Genomic DNA, 17533 nt, shown 5'->3' with positions numbered 1-17533 from the left:
TTTCACTGGAACATTTTTGGGAATTGGGTGCACATTTGTGCGTTGCACAAGTTACCATAGGAACCCAGGATCCTGAACTATTTAACCATGGTTGCTGTTTGAACTGGATCTGATCTGGCTGGCATCAGCAATCTCTGGATGGCCTGAGGACCATATTTGAGAGTAATTCAGTCTGAAGATAAGCCTTTCACAAGTCAATAGACCCAGTATTGAGGCAGCAATTGCTCAAATATAAACCACTTGGCTGGACATGTCATGTGTATTCCTGACACCAGAATCTCAAAATTAAAATGTTCTACTTAGACCTTATTCACAACAGAAGACTCCCAAGAATGATAGCAGTGTGATCATGATGTGAGTATGTTAATTGTCACCATGTCTTACTTTATCAAAATGATACTTTAATTATTCACTCATCAGGGTGAGATTACAGGGTGACCTGGACAGGTTAGGTGAGATGGCAGATGCAATTTAATGAGGATAAATATATGGTTATCCACTTTGCTGGCAAGAACAGGAAGGCAGATTACTACCTCAATGGAATCAATTTAGGTAAAGGGGCAGTACAGAGAGGTCTGGGTAATCTTGTACACCAGTCAATGAAGGCAAGCATGCAAGTACAGCAGGTAGTGAAGAAGGCTGATAGCATGCTGGCCTTCATAACAAGAGGAATTGAATATAGAAGCAAAGAGGTGCTTCTGCAGCTGTACAGGGCCCTGATGAGACCACACCTGGAGTACTGTGTGCAGTTCTGGTCTCCAAATTTGAGGAAAGACATTCTGGCTATTGAGGGAGTGCAGCGTAGGTTCACGAGGTCAATTGCTGGAATGGCAGGATTACCTTACACTGAAAGATTGAAGCGACTGGGCTTGTATACCCTTGAGTTTAGAAGACTGAGAGGGGATCTGATTGAGACATATAAGATTATGAAAGGATTGGACACTCTGGAGGCAGAAAACATTATTTCCGCTGTTGGGTGAATCCCGAACCAGAGGACTCAGCTTAAAAACACGGGGTAGACCATTTAGGACAGAGATGAGGAGAAACTTCACCCAGAGAGTGGTGGCTGTGTGGAATGCTCTGCCCCAGAGGACAGTGGAGGCCCAGTGTCTGGATTCATTTAAGAAAGAGTTGGAGAGAGCTCTCAAAGATAGTGGAGTCAAGGGTTATGGAGATAAGGCAGGAAGAGGATCCTAATTAGGAATGATCAGCCATGATCATGTTGAATGGCGGTGCAGGCTCGAAGGGCTGAATGGCCTACTCCTGCACCTATTGTCTATTGTTTATCCAGTGTTGGTGAGAATGTGAAATTCTCTGTCATATAATTGAAGTGCATAGCATAGATTAATGCATGAGTTTCGCAGAAAATGCTTTAGAGTTGTTCTAAGAAAATCACTGAAGGAGTCTGTCATCACTTCCAGGACTTGTGATGTAGCTAGTCGGAGCAGGTGTAGGCCATTCAGCCCATCAAGCTTGCTTCATCATTCAGCATGATAATGGCTGATCCTCTGTCTCAGTGCCATAGTCCCACTCTCTCCCCTTCCCATTTAAATTCTATGAATCTATCTTTATGTATGTTCATTAACTTTGATGCTGCAGCCTTTTGTAGTTGAGGCAGCCACAACCTTGATCGTAACAGACTGCTGAGGAGGAGGTCCAGTCCTTACATTTCACAAAGGCATTTTGGGGTGGGGTGAGGTGTCCCTATGTGAGTGAATGATGCAAAGTATGTATGATTGTGTGGATGTTTGTATTTGAGTAAATTAAGGCTTAATATTCTTGTTAGTCACCTTCAGTGGGCTTTGAGAAGATAGAGAGTAACCTACTGTTGTGCCTCAATTGAAATTGATAGTGTCCAAAAAACGTCTAAGGGATTTGTTGGCAATGGGGATTTATTGTGGAGGGTGAGCTGTGATCATGGACAGTAGGACAGGTAAATACCCAGCTGAAATTTGTTGAATCTTTAGATAAATTGTTTTGTCCAGTGCAACATTTAATGAAAGCACATGGATTCTTTATTGCTTTGAGTTTTGAGTTTAAAAAAACATGGAAATCATGTTAAAACTGTACAGGGTGCTGAGACCGCACCTGGAGTACTGTGCACAGTGTTTGTGCCTGTTTTTAAAACAGAACATATCACCATTGGAGGCTATCCAGAAGATATCCACTTGGATGATCCGTGGGGTGAACAGGTTGACTCCTAGAATGGCTAAACGGGTTAGTTCTTTATTTATGAGAGTTTAGAAGACTGAGGAGGTGATTTTATTCAAACACGTGAGATTCTGATGGGACTTGGTAAATATTGAGAATGTCATCCTCCTATTCCTGCTTCGGTTTCTAGTTTTATGTTCTGACCTGGCCTTGGACAAGGCGATTAGATTAGATTAGACTTACAGTGTGGAAACAGGCCCTTCGGCCCAACAAGTCCACACCGACCCGCCGAAGCGCAACCCACCCATACCCCTACATTTACCCCTTACCTAACACTACGGGCAATTTAGCATGGCCAATTCACCTGACCCGCACATCTTTGGACTGTGGGAGGAAACCGGAGCACCCGGAGGAAACCCACGCAGACACGGGGAGAACGTGCAAACTCCACACAGTCTGAGTCGGGAATTGAACCCGGGTCTCAGGCGCTGTGAGGCAGCAGTGCTAACCACTGTGCCACCGTGCCGCCCACACGATCTTACTAACAAAGTGAGAAATTGGTCTGACTGCTTGTTACTCATTCCTGGCTCATGTTTATATACAGGTCTATCCAAAACATCTGACCAGGCTTACATTGATTTTGAGAATATAGAAGCCATTGTGAAAACTGCGAGCAGGACTAAGTTCTTCATTGAGTTCTACTCTACCTGTCTGGAAGGTAAGTGATTGTAAATAGAAGCCCCTGCTCTTCCTTTCTTCAGCCTCCTGTCCCATCCTGACTTTGCTTTCTTCACACTACCAAGCTCCCCAAAAAATGACCCCCCGCCACCCCCAACCTACACCACAATTCTTCACAACTTCAGAAAATAGACATGTGATGTTTCTTCACTGTTATCTGCCTTAATTCGCTCTTTAAGTCCAGCTTCATATGGCCAGGAGGCTTGAGGTACCCAAGAAAGATCTGGGGCCTGATGAACCTCTTTCGGGAGAGGTGATGATGTAATGGAAACATCACTGGACTAGTAATCCAGGGACCTAGGCTAATATATTCAAAACCCAACAAAGATGCTGATAGTATTGCTAAATTGAAGAGCTTCTCTTACGAGGAAAGGTTGGGTATGTTTGTTCTGGCTCTACTGGGGTTTAGAATAATGAGAGATGATTTTAGTGATAGTCAGACAGCCATATCGCATGGAAACAGACCCTTCGGTCCAATCAGTCCATACTGAACATAATCCCAAGCTAAACTGGTCCTACCTGCCTGCTCTTGGCCCATATCCCTCCAAACCTTTCTTAATCATGTATCTATCCAAATGTCTTTTAAACATTGTAATTGTACCCATATCCACTACTTCCTCAGGAAGTTCATTCCACACGCGAACCACCCTCTGTGTAAAAAAATTTCTCCTCGTGTCTTTTTTTGAAATCTCTCTCCTCTCACCTTAAAAATGTGCCCCCCAGTCTTGAAATTCCAATTGATTGTCTGATGGACTTTTGCAAAAGTTTTGCTGCAATTGTGCAGGGCCTTGGTGAGACCACACCTGAAATATCATGTGCAGTTTTGGTCTCCTTATCTGAAGTGTAGTCATTGTTGCAATGTTAGAAATACAACTTCCACTTTGCACACAGCAAACTCCAGCAACATCAACCTGACAATGACCCTAATCTGCTTTTTTTGTCCTTTTTGATTGAGCAGGACAGACATATGAGGAGAGCTGGAATCGATTAGGATTATATTCACTGGAATTCAAAAAAAGAGGGGCATCTCATAGAAACCTACAAAATTCCAATCAGACTACATAGGGTAGATGCAGGAAGGCTGTTCTGGATGACAGGAGAGTCCAGGATCTGGGGTTGCAGTCTAAGGGTTACTGGGTAGGTCATTTAGAATTGAGAAGAGAAATTGCTTCACCCAGCGAGTAGTGACCCTGTGGAATTTGCTGCCTCAAAGTAGTCAAGGTCAAAACATTGTATGATTTTAAAAAACGTTGGATGAGAAGCAGGACCAGGCCCAGGCTATTTAGTTAGATAGTCATACAGAATGGAAGCAGATCCTTTGGTCCAACCCATCCATGCCGACCAGATATCCTAAATTAACCTCGTCCCATTTGCCAGCATTTGGCCCATATCCCTGCAAGCACTTATTGATATACCCATCCAGATGCCTTTTAAATGTTGTAATTGTACTAACTTGCTGACATTGCCACCATACCACTGCCTCCCAATAGATTTCTCAATAATTTCACCCTCATTCACTGTTACGCCATGCTTACAATATGTATTCTATAATTACCTTCTAGTTCCTGATGAATCAGTCCAACTGTATTCAAGATTTGTTTGATGTGTTTCCTAACATTCTGGGGTTGTGCTTAGAAACTCTGGAGCTGTTGAAGTAATTTAAAACTGCACGTCCATTGCTGTGGCTAACAGTGATTCAGCCCTGAGTGTGGGGAGCGAAGAGTACGTTAAAAGGTTTGCGTGTATGTGGATCTGAAGCCAAAATTTTGAGTGTGGGTCTGTTCACACTGAGGTTTGGAGCCTTGCCATGTCCTGTGCTGCATTCCTGTAATTGAAAAGCTATTTTGGAATTGAAAGTGCACATTTAATTTCTGTGATTTTTTTTTTCTTTTGTGTATTTTTCTTTATCCAATTTGTGTATTCTAAAACTGGTGGTGGCAACTTTTCACATAACAAGGTGACCAGCGACTACCCCTTTCTGTGGTGGCAGATTCCACAGGCTCTCACTCTGATTTCAGGAACTTTTCCTCATCTCAGTTCAAAATGGCCTTCCTTGTATCGTTAGACAGTAATCCCTTGTGCTAGATCCCCTACCATGGAGAAAATCCTGCATCTACCCTGTATAAAAACACAGTGGTACATCGATGGGCCGAATGGACTACTACTGCTCCTACAGCTTTGCTGCTTTATTCATAAATACAAATTCAAATGCTGTGACTGTTGCGCTGTTTGATTGCAGAGTTTAAATTTTTGGGCAGACCTTTAGCCATTAAAATTAGGCTGTAATAATTCTTCCACAATGCCTTCTTTCAGCTGTCTTTTCTATGGTATTATCTCATATAGTTATACGAGATACAAGTGTAGTCATTCATCCATACTGAGACCCAAACGCTCCAGCCATCTGAGACAGTACTCCCAGCTCTTGGACTCTACTCTCCAAGCAAAGATTAGGTGGCCAACTCACCTCTAATTCTGGTTCTGTCTGGGGCCTTGACTTTACTGTAACACATCATTTCAACTCTTGTTGTCGTTTCAATCAGACGCATCTTTTCTCTGGCCTTCTAACCTGTTGTAATGGTGCTCCTTAACAATATCCTGAAACAGTATCTCATCTTACTGTTCAACACTCTGCAGCCCTCTGGTCAGAACATAGCTGTTAGTAAACTCACTTCCTGGTTCGTTCTTTGCTATCACACAGATATGCAATGAATAAGTGGTGTCCTGGAGGTGAGACTTGACATTTGGAGTGTTCGAGTTCAGTAGGATTGGAAGAAGAGAAGATTGAGTGCTGTTTTGATGTGTGTTTCTGCTTCCTGTTCCTCCTTTCCTACCAATCAACATTAAACAATCTACCAACACTTGCAGCATGCTTAATATTGCTGCCAGCTCTGAGTACACACACCCATGATCTGAAGGGGAGAGAAATAATGTACTGATTTATGTTTGTCCATTCTGTTGCAGAATTCAAGAAAAGTTCAGAAAATGATACACAAAGCTGTGACAACATCAACTTTCTGAAGGTTGGCTGGTCTTCAAGGCAACTCCCAACGGTAAATAAAGCAGACAGTATCTCTTTTTTTGCTGTTATGTGCTGTGTTGTTGTGCCTTATCCTTATCCTTATTTCAGGGAGAAACAAAGGTAAAGGAGGACCATGGATTCCGAACAGGGCCTTTCCCTGGAGCATCGGAGGCTGAGGGGGTGACCTTACAGAGGTTTATAAAATCATGAGGGGCATGGATAGGATAAATAGACAAAGTCTTTTCCCTGGGGTGGGGGGAGTCCCGAACTAGAGGGCATAGGTTTAGGGAGAGATGGGTAAGATATAAGAGACATCTAAGGGGCAACGTTTTCACACAAAGGGTGGTGCTTGTATGGAATAAGCTGCCAGAGGAAGTGGTGGAAGCTAGTACAATTGCAAAATTTAAGAGGCATTTGGATGGGTATATGAATAGGAAGAGTTTGGAGGGAAATAGGGCGGGTGCTGGCAGGTGAGACTAGATTGGGTTGGGATATCTGGTCAGCATGGACAAGTTGGACCAAAGGGTGTGTTTCTGTGCTGTTTATCTCTCTGACTCTATAACTCTAATGTATGTGACCATTCACAATCTGAAGGTGTTTCGAAGTGTTTTACGGACCATGTTGTTTGTTAAATAGTCTTTGTTGCAATGTTGGAAATACAAAAGCCACTTTGCATGCAACAAACTCCAGCAACATCAATCTGACAGTGACCCGCATCATCATTTTTTTGTCCTTGTGATTGAGCAATAAATACTCAGCAGGATGTTGGGGAGAACTCTCTTGCTGTTTTTCAAATTAGTGACCTTGAGATATTTCCACCTACTCAAGAGGGCAGTTAGAACCTTGATACATTGAGTCTCATTGAAAGGCAGTTCCTTAGTATTTCATTGAGTGTCAGTCTTGATGATAGACTTAAGCCTCTGAAGTGGGTCTGGAATCCACATCCGCTTCACTCAGAGTATGTTGCACCATTAAACCATTTTCGAGTCTTCCTTGAAGGCTGTGTAGATACCAGTGTATTATATGTATTTAGTAACAGTCGAAAATTAATATATCATCATTTGTGGCGTAGAAAGTGACCATTCGGCCCATCAAGTACATGTTGATAGCTTTGCTTTATAATTCACAAGGCTAATTAGTTGATTAACAAATAAATTGGCAATGATGCGTACATTTTATTTTAAAGCTGAAGCCAATTCTGTCAGATATTGAATATCTTCAGGACCAGCACCTCCTCCTCACTGTCAAATCGGTGGATGGCTATGAATCCTATGGTAAGTATTGCCAGCATAATGGGAAGGAATATTCTGATTAATCCTACACATATTCAGATGTCTGGTGAAGAAAAACTGTAAGCCTACCCATCTGTCCTCCATGTGAATCCAATTCCATGCTACGTGGTCGATCTTGATGTATGAACTGGTCCCTAACATCGTCCTGGGCATCAGTAGGAACCAAATGTCAAAGTTAATTGCTTCTGCCACTGAAATTACATGTATGTCTTAATGTTCAGTGGTCTTGGTTTTTCTAGTGCTCTTTCCTTATCTGCTGGCAATAAAGTTGAGCTCAAAACTCTACCCTATATCTGTTCGCACTCAAAGCCCTCTTAGCTTGTCACACTGGTCTTCACTAAATTACATTGGCTCCTCGGAACTCACATCTGGATTTGAAATTGAAAATGTCTCCTTATTTTTAATACCCTCATTGCCTCACCGTAGCTTATATATCTCAAAGCTTTTCTATATGTATCTTGCCTCTTGTTGGCATTAGTAGAAACAGAAACCATAATAGTGACCAAGAAAACCAATAGATGATGTGGAACAAGCTTCTTTACCAAATGTGAATGGTGAGAATGCAGTACTCATTAACATGGAATAGTTTAACTGCATTGAAGGAGAAGCTAGGCAACTATATGGGGGAAGAGGAACTGAGAATAATACAGATGGAATTTGAGGAGAAAGCTAGAGTAGGAAATGATGTATTGAAATGGATTGATTGAGCCAAATGACCTTGTTCTGTGGAATAACACTAAAACCCTTGAAACCTCACTTCAGCCCAGTAAAATCTGTTCCTTAGCTCTGGCCTCAATGTATTTTTCCTCTTTAGTTCCACCATTGGTGTCCAGGTTTTCTGTCATCTGGCATCTGCCAACTAGCATTTTCTCCCTCTACCCCTTTGTCAGACGTTCTGAGGAAGGGTTACCAAACCTAAAATATTACTCTGATTTCTCTCCACTGATGCTGCCAGAGCTGCTGAGCTTTTCCAGCAATTGTTTTTTGCCTCTGAGCTGAATCTGTTCCTGGGTTGAACCCCAGCTAAGAGTATGATTTATATTGGGTGGAGTTCTTCTGTGTGTCAGCAAGTCTGTCATTTGATTCTTAACTCCTTCTCCCAATGTGTTCTGTCTCTCTCAGGGGAGTGCTGCATTGCGCTGAAGTCAATGATTGGCAGTACTGCTCAACAATTCCTGACATCGTTATCACACAGAGGAGAGGAGACTGGCAACATTCGTGGATCCATGAAGGTTCGGGTCCCAGCAGAGAGGATTGGAACTCGGGAGCGTCTTTATGGTGTGTAACCTGTCAACATGAGCAAGCTTTGTTTTCTTTCATTGGCTTAGTTCAGAGGTCTCAAATAGTGTTGGTGACCCCCTTATTGTTTTTGTGGGCTTCATGCTGTTTAAACTGAGCTAGACTGCAGTTACACTTGTCAGCATTGTATTGACATAGAATGGTTTCATCTTTTGTGCTTTTTGTTTGCACCATTTGAAATGGATAAAGTAGCAGATGTCATGTCCTCCTCTTTTCAACTCACAGAGTTGGTTGTTCCATGTTGTGGTTTTGAATGGTGCCATCCTGTCCAGTCAAAGCCCACAGGCTAGGGAAACTGCATTTTTTTTTGTTGTGTAGAGAAGGGATTGGTGGTAGTGAAGGCTAATGGGAAGATGGCCAGCAACTTGAGTACTATCCTCCTGCATAAATCTGGATAGGACACTACATAGGAGAAACAGGAAGAAAGTTAGCCACCAGGATACACGAACACCAGCTAGCCACAAAAAGACACGATCCTCTCCCTCGTAGCCCTACACATGGATGAAAAAAAAAAGCCACCGTTTCGACTGGGACAACACATCTACCCTGGGACAGGCTAAGCAAAGGCATGCCAGAGAATTCCTAGAGGCCTGGCACTCCAACCACAATGCAATAAACAAACACATAGATCTAGATGCCATCTATCAACCCCTCAGAAAACAAACAGGAAATGACATCACCACAAACCCCAGGAACCCCATCCAGGAGGAAGATATAAATAGAAAGCAGGAGACTACAGCTTCGCTTCACTTGTAGGTCGCCACTGATGATGTTACCTAGACAGGTAATGAAACGTCTGGGTATCAAACCTACAGCTCAGTCAGCAAACCTACACACTAAACCTCCACCTGAGCTGCAAACCTTCACAAACCTTGCATAAATCTGGATCTTTAGATTTGGAAGAATGAGAGAAGTAAAAACAATATATCAGTCAAATGCTCCAAGCCATAAGGGTATGCTTACTGATTGTGAGAGATGAAGAGAAGTGGGAGTGGATTCATGTGGAGCATAAATGCTTCCATGGACCAACTGAACCCCAAATGGGTTGTTCTACTGCTGAACGCTATAATGTTGGAGCCCGGCTGGCTTTTGTTGCATTGAGCACTTGTTTATTTTTAAAGAAGGAATGAAAGTATTGCTTTCCTAACCCTGGAGCAAAAGCAGAGGACACTTCCTGGCAGTTTTCCCCAACTACTGGGAACCCAGCCAGCAATGATGGAAAGACTCATGATGTGGCATCGCTTTGAACTCTGTTAAAAAGTGCTCTGCCTCGCTGAGCTTTCTGCTTCATTGTCATTGCATTCTGTCTCTTGAGTTCCAGTATTTATGCAGCACTTTCTAACGTAGAAATGTGGCCAAGAGCTTTTCTCAATGAGTTCCTGGCCCCCTTAGAATTGACTTAAAAGTTTTGCGGGGCCTTGAAAAATAACATAGTCTCATTCTGTCCTCCTTTATCATTGGGATTTCTTATGACCACAATGTTAATGGAAAATGTCTAGGTGAACTTGTCATATCACCATAACAAGTTTTTATGATGGAACAATTGACAGAAGTATGTAGACTTTTAATGTTCCACTTCAATGCATGATATCAAAAATCAATAGAATAGGTTGCATGTTGCAGAGTGCAGAGTCTGGAGCTTTTTAGCATATTATTCCAAGGGAGAGTGGACCTGAAATTTAGGTTCTGAAGTACAATAGACAATAGTCACCTGTGCTTGTGTTGCAGATGTATGGATGTGAATTCCTTTGTTTTATCCCTGTTGTTATTGGGAGCATGGTGCATATGCTGCATTGTTGTTGCTGAGAGTCTTGATGAACCACTTTAGAGACCAGCTGAAGCTCATCTGCATTAATGTGGGACTGGAGTTTGCATACAGATCAGATTTCTTTCTAAAATAATTCCTTCGTGGAATGTGGAAGTCATTGCCCTAGTTACCCTTGAGAAGATGGCTGCAGTCCATGTGCTGTAGGTAGACTCTCAATGCCAACATGAAGGAGTTCCAGGATATTGACTAAAAATACTAAAGGAATGACTATTTATTTCCAAGTCAGGACTGATAGTGTTTTGTTGGGGAACCTGATTATGTTGGTGTTCCCATGTATCAGCTACCCTAATCCTTTGAGGTAATAGTGGTCGTGGTTGATTAGATTAGATTAGATTAGATTACTTATAGTGTGGAAACAGGCCCTTCAGCCCAACAAGTCCACACCGACCCGCCGAAGCGCAACCCATCCATTCCCCTACATTTGCCCCTTACCTAACACTATGGGCAATTTAGCATGGCCAATTCACCTGACCCGCACATCTTTGGACTGTGGGAGGAAACCGGAGCACCTGGAGGAAACCCACGCAGACACAGGGAGAACGTGCAAACTCCACACTGCGCTGTGAGGCAGCAGTGCTAACCACTGTGCCACCGTGCTGCCCTTGCTGTCTAAAGAGCCATGGTGAATTTTTTCTAGCAAGTGGGGAGTATTCCATCATGCTCCTGACTTGTGCCATTGTAGATAGTGAACAAATTATGGGGAGTCAGGAGGTGAGTTACTCACTGCAAGATTCCTAGACTCTGACCTGTTCTTGTAGCCGCAGTACTTAGATGACTAATCCAGTTGTTTCTGGTCAATGTTAACTTCCAGGATTTTGGTAATGGGAGGTTTTAGTGACGGTAATGTGATTGAATATCAAGTGATGGTGGTTCGATTCTCTCTTGAAGATGGTCATTGCCGGTACTTGTGTGGATGTGAGTGCTACTTGCCACTTATCAGTCCAAGACTAAATATTGTCCAGGTCTTGCTGCATTTGAGCATGAACTGCTTCATTATCTGAGCAGTCACAAACAGTGCTGAATGTTGTGTAGTCATCGGTGACCATCCCAGTTCTGACCTTATGTTGGAAGGAAAGTCATTAATGAAGCAACTGAAAATGGTTGCGTCTGAGGCACAAGGGGCTGGTTGAAGATTGTTGCAAATGCTTCGGCCTTACCTTTTACATAAATGTCCACAGCTCCTCCATCTTTAAGGATAGGCTGTTTAGCCTTCCTAATATACAGTTTTAGTGTCCTGATCTCTGAGCCAGGGAGCCCTGGTTCATGTCCAGCCCACTCCAGAAGTTTGGGGGGGGGACAGCAAGTTCTCAATCACAGGTCTTCAGTACTATTGCCTGAACTTTTGTCAGGAGCCATAGCTTTTGCAGTATTCTGATTCTCCAGCTGTTCATTGATATCATGAGTGAATTGAATTCACTGAATATCAGTCACTATGTTACTGGGGACCACTGAAGAAGGTCAAGATGAATGATCAACTCTCACTTTTGGTTGAAGATTGTTGCAAATGCTTCGGTCTGTCTTTTTATGCAGATGTTCATGGCTTATCCATCTTTAAGGATAGGTTGTTTAGCCTTCTCTAATGAGATGTTTCATTATCCACCACCGGTCATGATAGACCAGGACTGCAGAGCTTTGATCTGATCTATTAGTTGTGCAATCGCTTAGCTGTGTCACTTGCTGCTTATGCTGTTTGGCACACAGGTGGTCCTGTTTTGTAGCTTTGCCAAGTTGAGATTTTAAATAATACCTGGTGCTGCTCTTGACATGCTCCTGTATGTATCAGGATTAATCCTCTGGTTTGATGGTAATGATAGAGTGGGGGTATGCTGCATCATGAGATTGCAGATACAGATTGTGTTGAATATAATTCTGCTGCAGCTGGTGGTCCACAGGACCCAGTTTTGAGTTGACAAGATTTCATCTTCACTTAGTCTCTGAGGTGGTCAATCTCACCAGTACTGTAATGAACAGACACATCCATTCTTGTAGCTATGTTGTCTGAACTTGTCCAGCTCAGTCAATACTGGTGGTGTTGAACCACTCTTGGTGATGGACATTGAGGACCCCACCAAAGTACACTCTGCCCATCTCACCTTCAGTGCTTCCTTTGAATGATGTTTGATGTGGAGGAATACTGACTCATCAACAGGTGTGTGGGTATTTATGTGGGATGGTGGGGGGGGATCTGGTCATCAGGAGGTTTTCTTGCCCATGTTTAACCTGAAGCTGTGAGACTTTATGTCCAGAGTCAATATTGAGGATTGACAGGGCAACTCTCTCCCATATACCAGAGTACCACAACCGCTTCTGTCTTGCTGGTGGGACAGAACATATGGTTATAGGATGATGGTATTGTCTGGGATATTGTCTATAAACTGCGTCAGTTTGTATGAATGTAATAGGTGTCACTTAAAAGGTCTGTGAGACAACTGTCTAACACCGATCCAAACTAGAGACCCAGATAGACACTTGGCAAATATGGCAAGGACTGAATGACATCACAGGTTCTAAAAAGAGACTGTGCAAGATAGCAGACCCTCCCAGATTGTCCCAGTGCCTTCCATGCTCGCTTTGAGCAGAATTTTGGCAGAGAGCTAATACCTATTTCAACAAGTCCGAACGAACCTGTCCCAACTGTCACTGCATCAGAGGTCAGACCAGATGGAGTACCAGGCCACGCACTCAGCACGTGCGCAGATCAACTGGCAGACGTCTTCTCGGACATCTTCAACCTCTCCCTGCGGCAGGCCACTGTCCCTGCCTGTTTCGTGAGGGCCAACAAGACTCATGCAGCATGTCTCAATGACTACCGCCGAGTGGCCCTAACTTTGGTGGTCATGAAGTGCTTTGAAAGGTTGGTTATGGCATTAATCAACTCCAGCCTCCCCACTACTCTTGACACACTCCAATTTGCCTATTGGGCCGACAGATCCACGTCAAATGCCATATCACTTGCCCTTCACTCCTCCCTAGAATATCTTGACACCAAGAACAGTGCAATACAATCTTCAACACTATTATTGGGACGGCACAGTGGTTAGCACTGCTGCTTCACAGCGCCAGAGACCTGGGTTCAATTCCCGCCTCAGGTAACCGTCTGTGTGGAGTTTGGACTTTTACCCCATGTCTGCATGGGTTTCCTCCAGGTGCTCCGGTTTCCTCCCACAGTCCAAAAATGTGCAGGTTAAGTGAATTGGCCATGCTAAAATTGCCTGAAGTATTAGGTGAAGGGTTAAATGTAGGGGAATGGGTTTGGGCGGATTTCTCTTCGGAGGGCCGGTGTGGATTGTTGGGCCAAAGGGCCTGATTCCACACTAAGTAATCTAATGTATTCTCCCCTCGAGACTGATTACTAAAGTTAGTGATCTCTGATTAAGCCCCACTGTCTGCAAGTGGATCCTCAGTTTCCTGACCCACAGGCCACAATCAGTGAAGATTGGGAACAATATTTCATCCTCACTGCCACTCAACACTGCCCCCCCCCCCCCACCAAGGGGTGCATACTCTGCTCCCAACTGTACTCGCTGTATACTCATGACTGCATCACCAAGTACCAGACTAATGCCATTTACAAGTTCAGTGATGACACCACCATACTCAGTCGTATCTCGGATGGCAGTGCAACAGAATACAGACAGGAGGTGGAAAACCTGGAAAAATGGTACACTGAGAACAACCTAGCTCTGAATGCTGGCAAAACCAAGGAACTCATTATTGACTTTCGGCGGGATGTTACTCACCCCCCCCCCCCCCATGCATTAACAGCACAGAGATGGAACAAGTGGAGAGTGTCAAGCTCCTGGAAGTGGTCATCCACTACAAGCTTTCTTGGACTCTTCATGCAGACATAATAGTTACAAAGGCCCAACAATATCTCCTCTTCCTTAGGCAGCTGAGGAAATTTGGCATGACGGCAAATACCCTTGCCAACTTTTATAGGTGTGCCATCAAGAGCATCCGTCTGGATGTATCACTACCTGATATAGCAACTGTGCCATTCAAAATCAAAGACAGTTACAGAGAGTGGTGAACTCAGCCCAGACAATCACACAGGCCAACCTCCCATCTATAGAATCCATCTACCAGGCCCGCTGTCAAGAAAAGGCCGTCAGCATTCTCAAAGATCCATCCCACCCTGGCAATGTTTTTCTACAACCTCTACCATCAGGGAGAAGGTACAGAAACCTGAGCACACGCATCAGCCGGTTTCATAACAGTTTCTACCCATTGTTGTTAGAATGCTGAATGGACTTACAAACTGTTAATTTCCCCTGTACCTGTGTTTTGGTTTTCATCACTGTTTACCTATTATTTACTATCGATGCTACTTAACTCTGTGATCTGCCTGTATTGCTCGCAAGACAAAGCTTTTCACTGCTTCGGTACACGTGACAATAAATTCAATTCAATTCCCAAAGTGGCACTAGCCCCAGAAATTGGTAAAGAGGACTTTGCAGGGTTGATAGGGTTGAGTTTGCTGTTGTCATTTCCAGTTCCTAGTGAATGCCAAGCAGTCTGTCTGGTTTTATTCTTTCTTTGGGATTCTTAGCAGATAATTTAACTGAATAGTTGGCTTGGACACATCAGCGGGCAGTTTGTGTTATAGCTTTTTGAACCACACATATCAGTTTCATTTTGATGAAATGAGGAATGTAGCTCACCTGGGATACTGGGGGATCTCGGCATAATTGGAGCACTCTCAGTATTATGTAGTGTTAGCTGAGATTCTTGTGCTAAAGTCTGCAGGGAGAAATTTAAACTTGAATCTCTTAACTCTTCTGAGAGTACTAACCACTGTGGCGTGGTGAACAGCATGACAGCATTGTGAAGCGCAGGTTTGCTGGCCAATTAGCTCACCAAAGTTTATAGAACCTTGTAGATATCTTACTATTTTTAGTGGCTTAGTCATACTTTCAAAGCAGTTAGTTGTGAAGTGGGCCGATACGTTTCTGTCACAGTGGGCAGCATATTACTTAGTGGTGACAGTGTTCCAGCTCCATCTATTGGTACCAATGAGGTACAACACATCAAATTCCAGCTCATTTCAATATTGTAAAATCGCTTCGATATTTAAGCTTTGATTTCACTCAGGAGAGTATTGCACTGAACGCAGCACAGCTGATGGTGTGAATGTCTCCATTGTTTTTCATAGAATGGATTAGAGTCGACAAGGATGAGACTGGAGCAACCAAAGGGAAGCCAGGATGTCGATTGAGCCAAGACTTCAAGTACGGTCATTTATTCCCTGACCTTTTTCTTTCTTGGATGTCTGCAATTGCCAATTATACTGATTCTTCCTCTCTGGCCAAGGGAAAGGGAGGGCTTCAGCATCTTTGGGAAACTGTCCCAGTCCTTTCAAGTGGGGCCGTATAGTAACAAATTTTGTTATGACAAATCACTCGGAAATTTACTGTCCTTTTAAGTTATTTAAAATCAAAGTTGATGTTGCAGTTACCTCAGTCATCTGTTATCGAAAGCCTAAACCAGCTCTGAGCCTCCGGACTCCACTCTCAACACTTTTGTAGCTGACCTTCCACTTGCTGTGAACTGCAGGTCATCTAAACCTTTGTAATTTCCTCTCTCTTTTCAATTTACATTCATCCATTGCCCCTAAACTTGGTGATTTGCCGTGTCTTCCAGTTCAAGTTTTATATTCTCATTCCTTCTCTTCAAAATCCTCCACAGATTCTCTCTCCCTGTCTCAATAACTTCCTGCCATTCCTCCCACAACCATAGCCACCCGAGATCACTCTGCTCCTCGTCTATTATTAATTAATTCTGGCATCTTGTATTTTAAAAACACTAACACTCATTCCTCCTCTCAATGTTTTTAAATCTGTGTCCTCTGGTTGTTGACCCTCCTGGCACTGGAGACAGTTGCTGCTTATTTACTCCTTCAGAAGCATTTTTCCCACCTACAACTCGTACAGTCTCTGAGGACGAGGGCAGCAGGTGCACACAATCACGACCCCCTGCAAGTTCTCCTCCAAGACACTTGCCACCCAGCTTGGAAAGATATCATTGTTCCTTCCATGTTACACGGTCAGAATCTGAGAACACCTTCCCTAACAGCATTGTGGATGTGCTGAAGTCACATGGGCAGCAGCTCACCACCACCTTCCGCAGAATAATTAGAGATGGACAACCAATGTGGGCCTAACTACTGATGCCACATTGTGTGAATGAATCAAAGCAAAATTAATTTCTTCATGACTTGGAGCAGCTCTATTAAAAATCCCATAACCTGTTTTGTAAAGAGCATAACCCCGGTCTCTCCACATACTGAAATCTCCAGTATCATTCTAGTAGATCTCTGCACCCTTTCTTTGGATCTATCTTTCTATTTTTGATGTAAAATTTTGATGTAAAAATAGGTCATTCTGTAGGTTTGATTACAAACTGGATTTAATGATCATTTGCGCACTCACTGGTTTGTAATCTCTATCTAACTTACTAAGCTTTATGCCAAAGGTGATTTCTTCCCTCAGTAGTGACAAAATTTCTTGCTGCTTTGCGTGAATCACAACAACAGATTGGCGGCCTGATGCGCAGATAATTGTGCATAGTTGAGTGATTTTAGCTTTAACTCTTGGATCTCATCTTTCAGAGCAACCTCAAAGAAGCTGGCTTCTGCAGACAACGTGGGAATTCAGCTTGGGAAACCACCATGTGAAGAGGTGGAAAAACCCAGTTGTACTGCCATGGGGCGTGCACCAATTCCACTTCCTGGGGCAGCTGCTGACGACAGGTAGAAACCGTGGGGCCTGGGGGAAGATCATTTCTAGAGAAGTGCTATGGGCCATCAGCAAACCCAGAATTTTATTTCACCGTAATGAATGCCTCATGAACTAACATAGCTCTCACTTTATTATTACGACCAAGCTAGGCAATCAACTCTACTTGAAGAGGAATGGAGATAGCATGGTAGGACCAGCTCCAGGTGAATCTGTAAATAAGCTCCAATATGTTGAAGAATCTGGTGAAATACTCTAAACCTGCAGGTTAGAGAATGGGAGCTGTTTGAGGAAGAACTAGTAATCCCATTAGAATAGATGAAAACTTTGTAGTCATGCCACGTTAGTTATCGAAGTTGTAAACAACTAAGCTAAGGAGAGGGGGAGGCTGCACAAACATCATGTTCATTGGCAAGGGTTGGACGTTCTAAAGGGAGTGCTGCTTGTTAATGCGAAAGGTGAGACTGATGTA

At 43.4% G+C, this 17533-nt stretch overlaps 1 protein-coding gene across 1 annotated transcript in view; it reads left to right on the top strand.

Moving 5' to 3' along the window:
* Positions 1-17533, top strand: part of inppl1a (inositol polyphosphate phosphatase-like 1a) — a 231278-nt gene that overhangs the window by 196151 nt on the left and 17594 nt on the right. The window contains exons 20-25 of the mRNA XM_060826353.1: positions 2756-2869; positions 5851-5939; positions 7095-7182; positions 8323-8478; positions 15480-15555; positions 16935-17075. Coding sequence (XP_060682336.1) covers positions 2756-2869; positions 5851-5939; positions 7095-7182; positions 8323-8478; positions 15480-15555; positions 16935-17075 — 664 coding nt within the window. The remainder of the gene's footprint in view (positions 1-2755; positions 2870-5850; positions 5940-7094; positions 7183-8322; positions 8479-15479; positions 15556-16934; positions 17076-17533) is intronic.

This window comes from Hemiscyllium ocellatum, chromosome 6 (assembly GCF_020745735.1).
Source record: "Hemiscyllium ocellatum isolate sHemOce1 chromosome 6, sHemOce1.pat.X.cur, whole genome shotgun sequence".
Taxonomy (NCBI): Eukaryota; Metazoa; Chordata; class Chondrichthyes; order Orectolobiformes; family Hemiscylliidae; genus Hemiscyllium; species Hemiscyllium ocellatum.
Note: the sequence above shows the minus strand (reverse complement) of the source record. Positions and strands in the feature narration are given on the sequence as shown.